Source organism: Phyllostomus discolor, chromosome 6 (assembly GCF_004126475.2).
Source record: "Phyllostomus discolor isolate MPI-MPIP mPhyDis1 chromosome 6, mPhyDis1.pri.v3, whole genome shotgun sequence".
Taxonomy (NCBI): domain Eukaryota; kingdom Metazoa; phylum Chordata; class Mammalia; order Chiroptera; family Phyllostomidae; genus Phyllostomus; species Phyllostomus discolor.
Genome location: NC_040908.2, coordinates 162,594,990 through 162,610,914, shown reverse-complemented (window position 1 = coordinate 162,610,914; position 15,925 = coordinate 162,594,990). Strand labels below are relative to the sequence as shown.

At 61.4% G+C, this 15,925-nt stretch overlaps 1 protein-coding gene across 1 annotated transcript; it reads right to left on the bottom strand.

Annotated features, from left to right (window-relative positions):
- Positions 1 to 4,045: 4,045 nt before the first annotated feature.
- Positions 4,046 to 10,557, bottom strand: PPP1R32 (protein phosphatase 1 regulatory subunit 32). The gene is made up of 14 exons (XM_028517689.2): positions 10,447 to 10,557; positions 9,837 to 9,973; positions 9,246 to 9,363; positions 8,859 to 9,012; positions 7,745 to 7,873; positions 7,086 to 7,149; positions 6,543 to 6,655; positions 6,068 to 6,127; positions 5,844 to 5,930; positions 5,421 to 5,534; positions 5,240 to 5,334; positions 4,877 to 5,041; positions 4,341 to 4,423; positions 4,046 to 4,154 (listed from the first exon to the last, which is right to left on the bottom strand). The coding sequence occupies exons 2-13, from the start codon at positions 9,943 to 9,945 to the stop codon at positions 4,354 to 4,356; spliced, it is 1,278 nt and encodes a 425-aa protein (XP_028373490.1). The 5' UTR covers positions 9,946 to 9,973; positions 10,447 to 10,557; the 3' UTR covers positions 4,046 to 4,154; positions 4,341 to 4,353.
- Positions 10,558 to 15,925: the final 5,368 nt, after the last annotated feature.

Sequence of the window (15,925 nt, the reverse complement as noted above, 5' to 3'; positions counted from 1 at the left end):
CCAGGGACAGATGCCTTTTCCCAGCTGGCCCGCCGTCAAGCCTTTGCGCTGGAGACTCTGCATGTCACCGTGTGACCCAAGCCAGATGGCACCTGCCAACATCAGCTGCCACCTCGCGATGACAAGCAGCAGCCTCACATGTGTCCGTGCGCGTCAGGAGGGGCACCCCGTCGTGCGGCACCCAGGGCCTGTCCCGATCCTGTTGTTCCATCAGCCCTCGGGGCTCCACGCCCCCACGGCCGTGGCGTCAGTGCGGCGCCCACCTGTGTCCCCAAACTTCCCCCGGAGGGAGGTCTCTCTGTGTTCTTGCTGAAAAGACGAAGGCCCACGGAACATTTCCAGCACCCAGCAGGCTGTGGGGGCTTAATAAAGGTTAATCATCACCATTGTAGACCTTGGATCGGTTTCTAGAACGTCCCTGGGGAGGGGCAGGAAGCTTTTGACAGCAGCCACAATCGGCACCCGCTGGAAGGAGTGACTCACCTGAACGCACGAAGCCTGGCTTGCAGGTGAGGGGAGGGGCAGGCAGGCCAAGAGGTCCTGGTGGCAGCTGGCCTCAGGGAGGCAGCCTAGGCCTCCACAGGAGGACGTGCAGGTGGACCACCCCCCACCATGCCCTCCCAGACAACAGGGGGCCTGCTCCCAGAGAAGGGGCCTGAGGGGCCCTGTCCAGGGCCAAGCAGGAGGGGACAAAAGCCAGACCCTGTGACTCCCTGCCATATGCCCTTGCTCAACTCCCTCTCCCTGCCTAGGCTCCCGTCTCCTCTGCTCCAGCAGCAAGGCAGCTACCACCTGCGCGTGCTAAGCACTTTCTACATCTTCTCATTTAGCCCACGATGGCGGCCCTACTGTTAACTGCCACTCAGGACGCTCGGGCGGCCTCCGCAGCTGGCGGCCGGAGGCAGCCTGCAGTGTGAGGAGCTGAGATGCAAACCTGGCCTGGACAGCTCCACTCTGCTGACAGGCTGGGCCCGGCGAGGAAAGGGTGCTGGGCTGATGCTGGCCCAAGCCAGAGAGGACACTCAAGCCTCAGAGGGGCAAGGGGACGGGCGCCCCCCCATGAAGCCACATCGTCAGCCCCCGCATTCACCAGCAGCCCAGAGCGGGAGGGGCGTGGCCAAGGCCCGTCCCTTCAACAGAGTTTCGGCAACCTGCGCAGCCCCAGGGTGAGAAGTGTCCACCCCTGCTGCCCGGCGACACGGAGGACTGCTCCGCACTGACCCGATGGCAGCTTTGGGGCCGGCCGGGGGTCAAGGTTGGGATGTGAGGCCCTGGGGCCACTACAGGGGAGCCTGGCTGGGATTGGTCAGAAGCTGGCATGGTGTGCAGGAGAACAAGGGCCACGCACCGAGAAAGAGAGGGCGGCCTGGTGGGCAAATCAGGGCCGTTCCGAGGGGCCACAGACATGGCTTCCAGGTGAGGGGAGGCACAGTAGGGCCTGCCAGGTGCAGGGGGCTGAGTGACTGACATCCTGGGGCCAGGGCGAGTGACAAGGGGAAGCCCACATCTGGTGGCCCTGCTGGCAGTCAGCATCCATCCATCCATTCATTCATCCATCCATCCATTCATTCATTCATTCGTTTCCTCATCTATCTGATATTTACTGAGCACCTACAGGTGTGCCAGGCACTGTCCTGGGCTTCGGAGTTTTCGCTGTGAACAGGACAAATGTGGCCTGTGCCCAGCTGAGCTTCAACATCAGGGAGGGGACAGGGAATGGCCCCTCAGCATGTCTGACAGGGCCAACCCTCCTTCCCACGGGGATGCCCTCCCTTCAGCCACCCTTGCTGTGTGCCCCCGTCTCGGGCCAAGCCTTGGGCTGGCCCCTCCTCCGTGTCCTTGCCCACAATCTTGCCTCCCTCGATGCCGCAAACTGGCCACTCCGCCCATTTAATTCACGGTCTGCCACAAGGGGCCTGCCCCGAGTAACCTGGTGGGTGGGCAAAGGCCAGGAAGCCAGGTGTGACCTGGGGTTTACTCCGGCTCCCACCAGGCTATGGCCACTCTGAGCTCCCCTCTGACCCTCATCAGCAGGCCAGGCCCACACCTACAGTCCTCACTAGCTGAGTGACCTGGGGGCAGTCCCTCTACCTCCCCACGTCTGTCTCATCTGGGAGAAGGGAAACCCAGGCCCTGCACCAGGTGGAGGCTCCAGAACCACCCAGGCTTAGCCTCGGCCCCTCCTAGATCCCCTTCCTGCCAACCCTCTCCCTGGGCCTCCCTGTCCTCACGCAGGCCCTCGGGCTGGGGCCCAGGGCCCTCCCAGGGAGGCTGGGATGGGCCGGCTGGAGAGAGGCTGCAGGGGAGAAGGCAGGGGCGAAGGGGTCACAGGGGACAGCTCAGCACCCTCCCCTTGGGCGGGGTCCACAGCTCCAGCTCAGGAAACCACGATGCAGCCCCAGCTCACACGGCCTGGAGACTGGGTGCAGGATGAGGGGGGAGGGGGAGGCAACAGAGAGAGGCTGTGCCCAGGCTCCAGTGTCCATGACACCGACACCGTATCTCTGTTGAGCCAGAGGCAGGGCAGGGGTTGGGGCTGGCTGAGCAGGAAAGACAAGCTGTAAGAAGACACCGAGGGGGGTGGGGGGGGACAGGAAATGGAAAAGTGGAGTGGGGTTGGGGGCGTCTGTCCATCTGTGTTTGTGCGTCTGTGTCTGGCCTGTGTGGTCGATATGTCTGTAGGTCTGCCTGCGTCTCTGTGCACATGCATGCATGCATGTATGTAGAAGCACCGTGAGCATTCATGTGAAGAGCTGTGTTTATGTGCATGCTTGTTTTGTGTTTCCATATGTTTCCACGTGTGGTTGGTAGTGAGTCTACGAGTACTTGTCTGCTGGGGGTTTTGTATCCATACGTGTTTGTTGTGCGTGTCTTCTGGGGTCTGTGTGCATCTTGTGTGTGTGTGTGCTTCGGTGCATGTGTGTGCCTGTGGGTGGGGCGGGGTTTCCCAGGTGGCAAATCTCTAGTTTGGTGACTCACCCTTAATGTTGGGGACCCCAGTCTGTGGGCTGTCACTAGGTCCTGGGTCTGGCAGGGTTTGTAGCTGAGAAACTGTGTCCCCTCCTCCTGTCCTCCAGCGCTGGAGCCCGCTGGAGACATCCACAGGCCGCTGAGGGCTCCAGCCAGGCCCCGGACAGCGGCCCAGCCTGCCACTCAAGGCTGCTGGGTACAGCCAGGCCGTGGGGCCAGCAGAGCTGCTCCCTAGACACCGCTGCTGGGCAGGGGAGGGGGAGCAGCTGCCAGACACCGAGTCACCCCTCTGCCTGCTGGGCTGGCCTGTGAGGTACAGGGGACGTCCTCAACACAGGGCTGCCACTGTCCTTCTTTCCTGTGTGACCCTGAGCAGCTCATGCACCCTCTCTGGTCCAGCTTCCTCGCTTATAAAATAAGGAGCTGCTGCCAACAGGGCCACAGCCCACAGCTGGAGAGGTGTGCATGGCACAAATGCACCTGGGTGGCTGGCAGGCCCTGGGTGGCAGCCCAGACTCCGCCTCACAGGCCCCCTGGGGTCGGGCAGCCGCCTGGGGGTGCCTCCTTGCAGTTCTCACAAAGGGTCTGCATCAAGGCACCGGCCTTTGCGGGCAGCCCCATTGCCCCTGTGTTGGTGTCCACACGTCCATCCAGCATGGACCTGCCTCTGTCTGTCTCTGCAGAGAGATCTCTGGGACTCCTCCTGCCCACCCCATCCTCCCCTCTCCTTTAAACCATCCAGTGTGGGACCCAGAAGGGCCTGGAAGTCCTGCCCTGACTCCCCACCCGTTTCGCAGACCAGATATCTGAGGCTCTCAACGCCCCCACTTCTGCCTCCCCCTCCTCCCTGGCCCATCGGCCCCCTCCCTGGGGCCTCCTCCCCTCCACACTTGACCTAGCACTTAGCACAGCCCACAGCAGACCCCTTGACCGGAGTCAAAACTGGGTCTCAAGAGTGGAGTGCCTTGTCTACACTGTCACAGTGAGTCACCGGGCCTCCCCGACTCCACCCCTGCACCCCGCCCCACTCTCACCTCCCTTCCCCAGCCACCCCCGACAGCCACGGACACACCACGCTGCTCCTCTGCTCTTTATTTCACTAGGAAAGTGGCTGGGGGAGGCCCCAGGGCACTGGAGAGGGGATGAGGACAGTAGCCAGCTCCCGTCCCATTGGGATGGCGGACCTGTGGGGACATGAAGACAAGGTGAGGGGCCCTGGGTGGTTCTGTGCACTCACCCACCCCACCCCGCACTCTGGGGCTGGGGTCCGCGGGCAGGGCTTCCTCGATTCAGGGATTGGGAGGTGAGGCTGGCCCTCGATAGCCACTCCCAGAGGGGGCGCAGCTGCGGTGGGGCCCCCCAGCCCTTACCCAGACCTGAGGCTCAGTGGGGTGTGTTGAAGTGGCCGCTGTAAGGCAGGGGGCGGTAGTAGGGGTCCGTTGAGACCAAGGTTCTGCAGGGAGAAAGGGGCAGTGATGAGGGAGGGGTGCGGCAGCGAGCCCCGAGGGGCCAGCGCTCTGCCACAGCAGCCGAGCCACAGACACGCCTGGCCTGCCGGCTCGGGGCCCTGGTCGGCATGAACGTAGTTTCTGAGGAACTGAGTTGAGCAGGAAGACGTCCGAGTGAGGCACAACCACAGCCCGTTCAGCTGTGCGTCCCCTTCCCCCGCCCTCCGCCACCACAGGCAGCCCGGCGGAGAGCAGGTGCAGAGCCGGCCCTGGCCGCCAGGGGGCTGGTGGAGCCGTATGGGCAGGAGAAGCAACGAACGAGCCAGAGAGAGGACAGGGGCCTCTTGGAAGGACAGACAGACAGAGGGAGGGAGGAGAGGCTGGGGAAAGGCCCGGAGCCAGCCAAGGACAGAGCAGGAGGGAGGGGGGGAGGCAGGCGGGGGAGGAGAGCACGCTACCTTCCCACGTGGGGGTGGAGGTTCCTCAGGCTCTCCGTGGGGTTGGGGGGCGCCGCCAGGCTGGTGACTGGCTGGTTGAGGGCGTAGCCTCCAGGCTTCTGAGGCTGGATGCTGCCTCGAGCCCAGCCTTCTTGCTCTAGCCCCTTGGGGGTGTTGTCCAAGTACCTGCAGCACAGGAGGGGCTGTGGGCGGGCAGCCAGCCTCTACCCACCTCGGCAGCCTCTCCCTGGCTCCAGCAGGGGGCGGGCTGCCTCGGTGCTGGCCTTCCTAGCAGCCTGTGAGCTCGCTGCCTGTCCCCGCCTCTGTCCCCTTGTCCACAGTGTCAGTGTCCCAGCCCCGCATTGGGGCAGGGAAGGGGCTCACCCTTGGTTGTAGGTGGTCAGGTAGTGAGCATCCATGTTCGGCTCACAGGGGCTCCGGATGTAGCTGGGGTTGTTGAGGCTGTACCCCGTGGGCTCCTGCAATGCAGGGGTAGACAGAGGGGACCTGCCAGGTCAGGAGGGGGTCGGGATGGGGGGTGGAGGGTGGATACGGACGCCCTCACCTTGTTCCCCACCATCTCCCGGCCGGGCAGGGCGACATTTGTCTGTTGCATCCGCTGAGGGTGCTGGAATTGCCAGTGGCTCATGCTTCTGGGTTCTGGGCTGGGAGGGCATGCCTGCAGGGGACAGAACCACGAGATGGGTGGCTGGGCAGCCAGGCTGAGGCAGCAGGGAAGGAGAGCGGGTGGTCAGGCAGAGGCTCGTGCAGCTGCAGCCTGCTCCAGACCCCCAGCCCCACCAGCTCCTCCACCACGCCAAATTCAGTGTCCGACACACCCTCCCTTCCAGCCCCTCGGCCCTCACCCTCCACGGGGAGTCCAAATACCCTGATTCTTCCCCGGGCTGCAGGGCCCGCCCCAGTCCCAGAAACCCCACCTCCTCCCCTCTGAGTGTTCCTTCTCCCAGGCCTCCCCAGGGCCACTTACTCTGGAATTGAGAGTCCTCTCATTCACTCGGCTGAAGCCCGTCTCCCGCTCGGAGCCTCTGGCCATCTGGGGCAGCAGCTCGTGCCCCTGAGACAGTGAAGCAGCCGCTGGGACCCGAGCGTGGCCCCCGCTGTGCCCTTCAGCACACGGTCCTCACTGCCTCCCAGGGCCCCCCCACCCCCAGGTGGGACAGGCGTCCCTCTCCTGGCTGCGGCTGCGCTTACACGAGGGTAGGCCATGGGGACAAAGTCGGACTTGCTGACACTCCGGCCGGGAAGGAGGCCCTGGGAAGAGGCGGACAGAGGAGCGTCAGCCCGACAGAGGCAGCCGCCCCCCAGGTGCAGGGGAGGGCTCCGCACACAGGGGCGCCGCAGGGGTGACCGGGGAAAGGGACGGGTTTGGGGAGAATGGAGAGGAGGCCGTGGCACCAGTCGACAGGGGTCTTGCCCGAGTGACCTTGGCTATGCAGCTTCTCTGCTTCAGACCTCAGGCTTCTCATCCATAAAGTGGGTACATCGGACCATGATTTTTTTTTTTTGCCCAAGTTCTTTCGTCTTGTGTTTAAACAAAAAGTTCTGCAACTCACGTTGTTTGTTTTGTTTTGGTTTTGTTTTTTTGTGTGTGTGTTTAAAGCCAGAAACTCCCAGACCGGAGGGCTTCAGTCTCCCTGAGATTCTCGCGGAGCCCAGCCTTACTCACAGGGTCCCCAGGGAGGGCCTGGGAGGGCGGCTGGAAGACGATGGGGTTCTTGCTGGCTTCCTTGGTGAAGCTGGACTCCTCTTTGGCACCAATAGACTTCTGCTGCAAGAGATCTGCAAAAGACAGCCCCCCTGTGCTCCCTGGCCACCTGCCTCCACCCGCGTGACCTCCAGAGGCTCAGAGCCCCAGCGGGCGGGGAAGGAGCCAGCTCCGAGGGCCTGGAGGCCCGAACCTCCGGGACCGTGGGCACCTGGAGGAATCCGGAATGCAGGGCAGCGAAGGAGAGGGGAGCAGAAGGAAGGACAGGGCCGGAGGCCAGTGGGCCTTGCATGGTGAGTGAGCTGTGCAACGAGGTTTGGCAGACTTAAGGCTCTAACTAGGGTCAGCCCAGGGAGACAGTTCCCCCGTGATGCCTGTATGTTCTTTTTTCTCCCCCTGGTGCTCCTTGGTGCTGGGCCAGCTCCAGCCCCCCAGGGGTCTCTCCTGGGGCCGGGGGTAGGGAGGTCCAGCGGGAGGGAGGCATGAGCTCAGACAAGCTCCCACCTGGCTGGCTTGAAGGCTCCTTGAGGTACTTGGAGTTGTACTCAGACGTCATGAAGCGCGGCCCCTGGAACGCAGAGGGTGGGGCAATGGGGGACACAGGCAGGCTGGGGCTGGAGGGCGACCCGGGGGCAGTGGCAGCTCTTTGGAGACTGTGCTCTGAGCACACCTGTGTGGCGTGTTCTGAGACCCAAGGGCCAGGACGACACCCCTGGCACAAACCGCTGTCTGATCAGGCACCCCAGGGCCAGAAGTTCATCCGAGCACCGTTGCCCCGAGGCCCTGAAAACTAAGTCTCAGCCAGCACCGAACTCCCAGTAAAGAGCACTGGGGCCTGGAGCCCCCAGGACCCAGACCAGGAGGGGCCCAAGGAGAGGAGAGAGACCGAAGGAAGAAAATGGGTGCTCACATCACAGTTCGATGCCTGGATTCAAGGTGTCTGGATGGGGGAGGGGGAGTGGGGGGCCAGGGTGTTAAATCCTAAGATACTCATAAGGACCCGTTGGAGGCCTCCTTGGAAATATCAAACCCCTCGCTCACCCCAGCGTTTCTGGGTGCCCTGAGCCTACATTTAGTCAGCTTCCTGAGTGCCTCAGTGCCAAGGAAGGAGAAGGAGCCCCCTCCGCCCCGCCTACAGCCCGCCTTGGGGCCCACCCACTCACGTAGCCAGCGTTCTCCCACTCCAGCGAGCCCTTCCTCTGCTGCTGGTGGAGCAGGGGCACATGCCTGGGCTCCAGCCCCGTGATGGAGTGGGGCCCGTAGTCCTGGGTGTCAAAGTGGACCTTTCTGACCTGGGAGGAGGGAGCCACCAATGACCCACCTGGTGAGGGGTTGGCCGTCACTTCCTGACCCTGTAGAGCATCTGCACAGCAGCCTAAGGGGTCCCTTTACCACAGGGCTGGGTCCTATCCCTCTCTCTTCTGTTCAGGGCCCTGGGTATTCACAGCACACCTGGAGTAGACTCCCCCATCCTGACGGCAGCCCACGAGGCCCTCTGCTCCCCATGCCTCTCGGCACCTGCCTTCTTCTGTCCCTCCTCACGTCAGACCCTCCCCCCGACAGCCTGCCCCTGGGCCTTTGCGCTGGCTCTCCCGTGGCCTGGCACACTCCCCCCTCATGTTGCTGCAGTTGAGGCAGACACTAACCTCCCTCAGGTCTTTGTCTAGTGTCTCCATAGCAACCTTCTTTGACCCTTCCGATCTGCAGTTGTAACCCCTTCACTTCTGCCCCACCCCCTGCCTCTGCCCTGTTGTAGGTTTTCCCCAGTATCTGTCACCTTCAGATATAGATGTACCTAACACTAGTTGAATGAGCGAGTGGATGAATGAATGAATGAGTGAGTGAGTATCTGGTGGGCACGTTGATGATGAGCATGCTGGTGGTAACAAAGATAGACGTGAAGAAGACGAGGATGATGATGACAAAAGTGAACGTGACATGGATGGTGGGGGTGGTGACATGAGCTTGGAGAGGTGGATGGGATGGCGGAGACCATGGGGCTGGGGCTGGGGCTGGGGCTGAGGTGGGAGGGAATGGGACTGGAAACGGGCACCGGGGTGGAGGTGGAGGGGGTGGGGATGGTGGGGACACGGATGAGGGAAAAGGTGATGAAGGTGAGTGGACCCCAGCCTACACTGTGGCCCCTTCACACCTACCTACCTCAGCCTTGACCAGTCCTTGGCAGGGTGGTCCCATCCTGCAGGAGGAATCCCCGCTCTTCCCACCCCGACCCCACCCTAAGGCTCCCCTCTCTCCTGGCCCTAGCCCAGCACTGACCTCCTTGGTGGTGGGTACCAAACTGGCCTTCTCCAGAGAGTAGCCAGAGTCGGTCTGGTACAAGTTGCCGGGCACTGGGTTTGTGCCATCGGACACCACCAGGGGGCGGTAACTCTGACTGGTTACTGTCGGGAAATTGTCCTGGACTCGTTCCCTGAGGGTGGAGTGGGAGCTCTCACCACCAGGGCCTGCAGTGCTGGTGTCCAGAAGCCTCCTGCCTCCCTCAAACCTCCCACAGATGCCTCAGAAGTCCCTTGGGCCCTCCGCGAGGCGCCACGCCCTGGGTGCCCCAGGGCCCCAGACCTAGGCAGGCAAGGCTCAGGGCCCCCGCGTGTGCCGAGGCCCAGCAGGCGGGGTGGGGGGGGGGAGGGGGCCTACAGACCATACCCCATGGCTGGATGGTCCAGGGCATTGAGGCTGGCTTGGCTTGAGACCCGAGGCCGGTAATTTGATTTGTAGCCGGTGCCTCTGTGACTGCCCACACGGGGCTTAAACTCCTCCTGACCTGCCAGAAGGGAAGCCGCGAGGCAGGACCCAAGGTCAGGAGAGTGGGAGAGCAGAGGGCGGGCTTCCGGGCAGGGCCAGCATCCCCCACCCCCCCGGGCCCAGGTCCCCCCCGCCAACCCCCCATGGAGAAGGCAGGAAGCCAGGGGCAGGAACAGAGGTGAGAAGAAAAAAAAAACAGCCTTTCAGGCCTCTAGCAGAAGGGACAGAGTCACCAGGACGGACACCAAGTCAGTGCAGCAGGATCACAGGATGGGTTCATGGGCAGGGACTACAGGGTGGGGCCAGCTGACAGTACAGGGGTGGACCCGGTTCTTGTGGGGCTCGGGGGACCCATCGGCTCAGTAGGCTGGGGTCACCCCGAGTGTGTGACAAGCCAGAGGATCCGCTTCTGTCCCAGCAGAAGAGCCTCCCCGGTCCTGCCTGTTGTGTCCTGGGGGCTGGGGGCGGGTCCTGCACCAAGGTTGCCCTCACCATAGGCTATGCAGTAGCTGGTGGCATAGAACTTCAGGGGGTCCGTGCAGCCCCCCGAGCTCATCTTCACATAAGGGGAGACAACCCCCAGGGGGAGTTTCCCCATCATGGCGCTGCGGGGCAGGGCCCCGGGGGACCTAGGAGGAAGCACAGAGAGGGAGCAGTCCAGTGCCCCCGGGCCCCCAGGCTGCCCCCACCCCCACACCCACACCTCGGAATGAAGAAGGGACTAGTCACTGTCGTCATGCGTCTCCTGTGCCCTGTGTCTCAGGTCCCCTTCCCCACACCGTGTTATGAACGCCCCATTGTATAGCCCGGAACCTGAGGTTCTGAGTGATAAAGGGTCGGCCCATAATAAGTGGCAGAGCCAGGCCTCAGGCCCGGGGTACCTGACTCCTCTGCCCCTGGCCTTAACCCCACACACTGTCCTCTGGGGTCTGATGGCCAGACAACCTCTGGCCAGGCCGGGATGCTTGGCTACTCTAGCTGGGTGCTCACTCCCAGCCCCAGCCTCCCTGTCTCTTCCTCGGCTCCCTGGGCCTTGCCCACCTCCCACCAGAAGTTGGCTCTGCTCTCCCCGGGGCCCAACCGCAGCTGGCCCCACCCTCACCTGCCCTCCGCAGTGGCTCTGAGGTCTGGGAGAAGCTGCAGGAGGCAGAAGTTAGCTGCTCCAGGGAAGCCTGGGCCCTTGGGAGGTGGCCAGGCCAGGAGAAACAGTGTGTCGCCTAGCAACCGGCACCTAGCAACAGCGTCCCATGCCTCTGCCGCCCTTCTAGGGCCAGGGTTGACTGAGGTGCTGACTTGGCCTGGAGGGGGGGTGCCAGGAGCCGCCCAGGCGAGGTCCTGCCTCCTGGCACTGGCCCCCTTCTCCAGCCTCCCCCACCAGGGCCGGGCAGCGCTGCTGTCTGAGTGACTCGAAATTAAAGATAATCCCAAACAATCACTCCCATTTATTGAGTGCCCACTTCTCAGCAGACACTTTACATCCTTTATTTCCAGTGCTCTCAGGAGCTCTTCCAGGCAGCTATTATCATCCCTCTTGTCACACAGGGAAAATGAGGGTTTGCCCAGCAAAGTGCAATCAGACAACAGAGCTGATATTCTGACGTGGGTGGGCCCAAGCCCCACTCAGCCTCTCGGTAGATTCACATCTGCGGTCTTCTGCTGAGGCCGAACCTGTGCTGGGTTCCTCTACACACATCACCTCCCGGAGCCGTCCTCACGCCACCCTGTGAGCCGTGTTTACAGGCCCAATAAACCACAGCTGTCAAGGCTGTGGTTCACACGGATCCTTTGACGAGGTTCTCACCCTCTCCACGCCCCATGGCCCCACCTCCACCCGGGGCTGCCACGGGCCCTGCCTCATGGGGCTGAGGAGAGCACGGACGCAGCACCTGACAAGTAAGTGTGGCGGGCACCGGCCCCCCAGAGCCACGGTTTTCTGTTCAGGGGCCAGAAGCTGCAGGTCAGAAGTGGGTGCACACCGCCCCGCCCTCCAGCGAGGAGTTCCCGGTCCAACAGTCGAGGCTTATATGAGCCCCACCCATGAAACACAGAGAGGGCACCAGGGGTGAGGGGCCCCCCCTGGATGAAAGGAAGGAGTGGCTCTCCTCAAAGTGCCTGTAGAGAAGGGGCCACCAGTAAGGCTCGGACTTGGAAGCCAGCTGGCATGAGCTCTGGCTCTGCCACTTAATAACTGTAAGACTCGGTGCTTATTACTCGTGCCTCAGTTCCCTTTCTGGAAAGTGAGAGTGATACTGGTAGCTACCCGTGGGTACATATAAAGCACTCGGCCCAGTGCCGACACACTTAGAGGGTGAGTGCCATCTCAGAGTTAGGGAAAGACCTTGGCGAAGGTTTGGGACCCAGGGTTAACAACAGAAATTCCACACGGCCCTGCCCTCAGGGGGCCCACGGGCTGCAGGGGTCACCGACCTAGGAAAGCTCAATTCAAGAGCCTAGGGGGCCTGAGCTCAAAGCCACTTCTGCCACTCCGTAGCTGGGCACTCCAGCCTGCAACTCTCCGAGCCTGTTTCTGCACCTGCAAGGGGGAAACACGGGGCCTGCCTGGCGGGGTGGTTGGTGGGTTTGAAATACCCCATGCACACAGCAGGCCTGCACCAGGCCGAGGTGGAGGTGAGGGACAGCATTCCGTGTGGAAGGCCCGCAGGACAAAGGTCGGGGTGCCTGGCCTCCTGGGAGCAGGGGTGACTGGTTCCCCAGGCTGCAGCGCTGCGTGGAGAGGAGGAGTTCAGCAGGGGGAGGCCGCTCCAGGGACCAGGGAGGCTGTGGCCAGGTTTTCCTTTTAGCAGGGAGGTGAAAGGTTTGAAATCGTCTGGCGGCAGCGGCACTGTGAGGGCAGCTCCTGAGCTGAGGGACGCCTGGGCTGGAACCTACAAAAGACTCGGGCAGGAATTCCGGAGGCGGAGGTCCTCCCAGCCTGAACTCCCGTTAGGGCCACCTGCCAAGGGCTTCGCAGTAGCCTGTGCGGTTTTTTGCTGTGTGGCGACACCCCGCGGCTGTAACTCAGAACTGCAGGAGATGCAGCAAGGGCTGCCTTTGTAAGGCTGCGGGACTCTGGAGATGCGCGAGGAGGGAGCCAGGAGACCAGATGCCCCAGACACAGACTGGGGTGGAGCCAGCTTTGACTCTGGCATGGCGCCAAGCCTGCTGGCTCATGCTAGCAATGTCTCCGTCGTGTTGTGGGACTCTAGCAGTGGGCTCAACACCACTTGCTTCCCAAAAGACAGACTGTCCTGGCTGGATGGGTGACCTCTTTCTGCTTTCTAGACTTTCCCAGTTCTGAGCAGTAAGATTGAGAAGGCAGGGCTCCAGATAAACAGGGGCGGGTCCTGGACACCAGCAGCTGAAGCCTGGAAGATGGAGGCTCAGGAACCAGCAACAGGACATTGTGGGGCCCAGGCCCATGGAACTCCTTAGCCGGGACCAATGGGGGCCGGCCCTGACAGGGGTCCGAGGCCAGTGGACACCACCCTTTGGCTGCTTAGCCCTGAACGGAGACAGACACCCGCACTCTGTGCCCTGGGCTACACGAACTTCAGGCCCCTACAGGAGGGTCAGCTCAGGCAAAGGAGACAGCACAGCACCCAGCACGGTGCATGTTGCTTTGGGTGACGTGTGTCTTCGTGGCCGGCCTCAGAGGCCAGGGCCGGGGCCCTTATCAGGAGGGGACAGGTTGAAGGAGGGAAAAGCTCCTGACCACAGCCGACCTTCTAAGGGGACTGGCTGTCCTGAGCAGGGGAAGGGAGTGCAGAGTCAGCTCTCCATCCAGGAGGCATTTGAGCAAAAGGCTACATCTGCTTGAGTCTGGGTGACAATACCGGCAAACTCCTCCAGCGTTTACGAGGTACCAGGCGCTGTCCTCAGCTTCACACCTGTGAGCACATTTAACCCTCGCCACTGCAAGGCGGGCTCCTGTGCGGTGGGTGGCTCGGCACCTCCATTTCATGGATGAGGAAACTGAGGCTCAGGGAGGCTGTAGAACCAATGTGTCCAGCCAGTCACCTAGGGGAGGGGTTATTATGTGAATCCAGGCAAGCTGGCTCCAAAGGTCATACAGGTCACTACTTTCATATTGCTGTTTTCAAAATCTGGCCTTCAATGACAGCTTCTTTTTTTTTCTTTAAATCCTGTTTAAAAACTCATCTCTCGTACGCTCTCCTGTCCCCAGCTCCTTGGTGCGTGCCAGACGCACGCTGCTGGGCAAAAGTCCACAGAAGAGAGATTTAGAATCAGCCAAATTGGCCAAGATAATGAAAAATCGGAAAGCAGGATGCTGGGTGGGATGCCACCGAGGGAACTGAGCCCTCACGAAGCAGGAGGCTCGAAGTGGTGGGGAGAAGGGAGTGTGTTCTACCCATACTTTTCAAAAAACTGTGGTAAATATATATATTATTAAATGTACCATTGTAGCCATTTTTCAGTAGGTGGTTCTGTGGCATTAGTACACACCCGGTATTGCCCAACCATCCTCACTGTCCATTTCCAGAACGTTTCCATCTTCCCAATTGAAATTCTGTGCCCAGCCCTGGCTGGCATAGCTCAGTGGATTGAGCACGGGCTGCGAACCAAAGCATCGCAGGTTCGATTCCCAGTCAGGGCACATGCCTGGGTTTCGGGCCACGGCCCCCAGCAACCGCACATTGATGTTTCTCTCTCTCTCTCTCTTTCACTCTCCTTTCCCTCTCTAAAAATAAATAAATAAAATCTTAAAAAAAAAAAAGAAAAGAAATTCTGTGCCCAGAAAACACGAACTCCCCTCCCGCCCCTGACCCCTAGCAACCACAGTGCAACATTCTGTCTCTGTGACATTCACTGTCGCAGGAACCTCATGTAAGAGGAATTATATGTTTCTCCTTTTGTGACTGGTTTCTTTCACTTCCCATAATGTCCTCAAGATTCATCCACACTGTAGCAGGCGTCAGCATTTCCTTCTTTTTTAAGGCCGAATTGTATTCCGCTCTGTGTAGAGATCTCGTGTTGTTTACCCACGCATCTGCAGATGGACACCTGGGTCGTTCCCACCTTTCGGCTGTTGTGAATGACACCTCCATGAACGTGGTTGTACCAGTACCTCGTGGGGTCCTTGCTTTCGGTTCTCTTGGGTATGTACCTAGAAGTGAACTCCCTGAATCATATTATGCTTTTGAAGTCCCTGTGCTGGAGGCCGGGGCGGGCACAAAGGGTAGTGTTTCCTGGGCTCTGAGATGAGGGGTGCTGGGGAGACGCATGGGATCAGGTGTTGCCCCCAGGTAAGGTCTGGGCTGAGCTCCTTTAGCCTAGAGAAGGAGAGGCAGGGGCGCTGATGTCCTGGGTGAGCCTGGGTCACATCCCTGCTCCTTTCAGAGCCTCTTCTGAAACTTGGGCTCGAGGTCTGGCTCTGGCACAAACAGTGCTGTGTGACTTTCCTGTATGAATCACCCCCTCTGGTCCTGCTGCCTGTGAAAAGTAGGAGCTGGTCCAGAATGGGAGGTTCGGCTTATTCGTCTTTTTAGTTCGAGCTGCGTTCGTTTGGCCTTGGGCCTTCGAGCTCCTCCTTCAAGCAGATACTGACGTGATGGTGGACCCCTGTCTACGCCCCACCCCCTGCCTCATCTGTGAGGCAGCAGGGCCCCAGCTGGCTGTCTTTGCAGGCCCTTCCCCTCTGCCTTGTTGCAAGGGAAGGAGGCCCGGCCCTCTGGGACCTCAGGACCTGCACCGACAGCCTCTTCCAGCCCAGACCCTCGGGTGCGTCCACAGAGGCCAAGAGTCCGTGGAGCAGAGCTCTCCAAACCCCTCGCTCTGCCAGCGGGAACCCTGTCTCTGAGCCCAGATTCTTCCGAGGCCACCTGACAAACCTCACCCAGACCAGGTGAGGCCCCCGCTGCGTGACCCCCTGGATCCCCGCTGCTCCGAGTGACCCTCTGGTGTGAGCAGGTTCAGGGGGCCACAGCAGGAAGCGCCGACTGGGGCAGCATCCAGCCCATGGGGCCCTCTCGTCCGTGGGGTGCAGGGAGCAGCATGGTCTGGATCCCCAGTTCTCAGGGGAGCCCTCCGCAGTGGGGGTTCAGCGGCTCCAGGGATAGCCAGGGGGTGGAGTTGGGGGAAGTGGGTCAGAGGCCACAGGATCCAACAGGGTTAGGAGAACTGGTGCAGGGCCCTCACCAACCTGCCTTCAAAGCCTGGCTCCCTGAAGAGCAGTGTCCCCAGGCCTGCTCCCTGGGCTGTAGGGACCCTGAACTGAGGGCTGTAAGAAGGTGCTCAGCGGGGAGCCTGCACAGCGGGCACTGGGGAATGGCCAGGGTGTGACTAGCCTGGGTGTGAGGCTGGGTCCGGGGAGGGACCCCGCAGACAGGCCAGACGCCTTCAGGTTCCGCCAGGGCCTGGCCCGTTTCCAGCTTCTCTGCAGGGGGACTGGGGCCTGCAGGAAGGACCCCTGCCCTCGCGAGGCGGGAGAGCTGCCGGGGCTGGGCTCCTGGACCGCCACCCACGCGGTGCTCACTGCGCTGTCCCCCGGGGAACGGAAATAGTCTGAGTCTTGACGGCCCGAGTCCCCTCCCCCTGCCGTTGTCTTTTCTAAAAGGAAATGA

Coding starts and splice junctions, on each gene's coding strand:
- PPP1R32 (XM_028517689.2), bottom strand. CDS start 9,945: ATGATGGGGAAACTCCCCCTGGGGGTTGTCTCCCCTTATGTGAAGATG. Junction 7,150..7,744: donor AGTGGGAGAACGCTGGCTAC/GTGAGTGGGTGG, acceptor TCTGCGTTCCAG/GGGCCGCGCTTCATGACGTC. Junction 5,335..5,420: donor GGGAGATGGTGGGGAACAAG/GTGAGGGCGTCC, acceptor CCTGCATTGCAG/GAGCCCACGGGGTACAGCCT.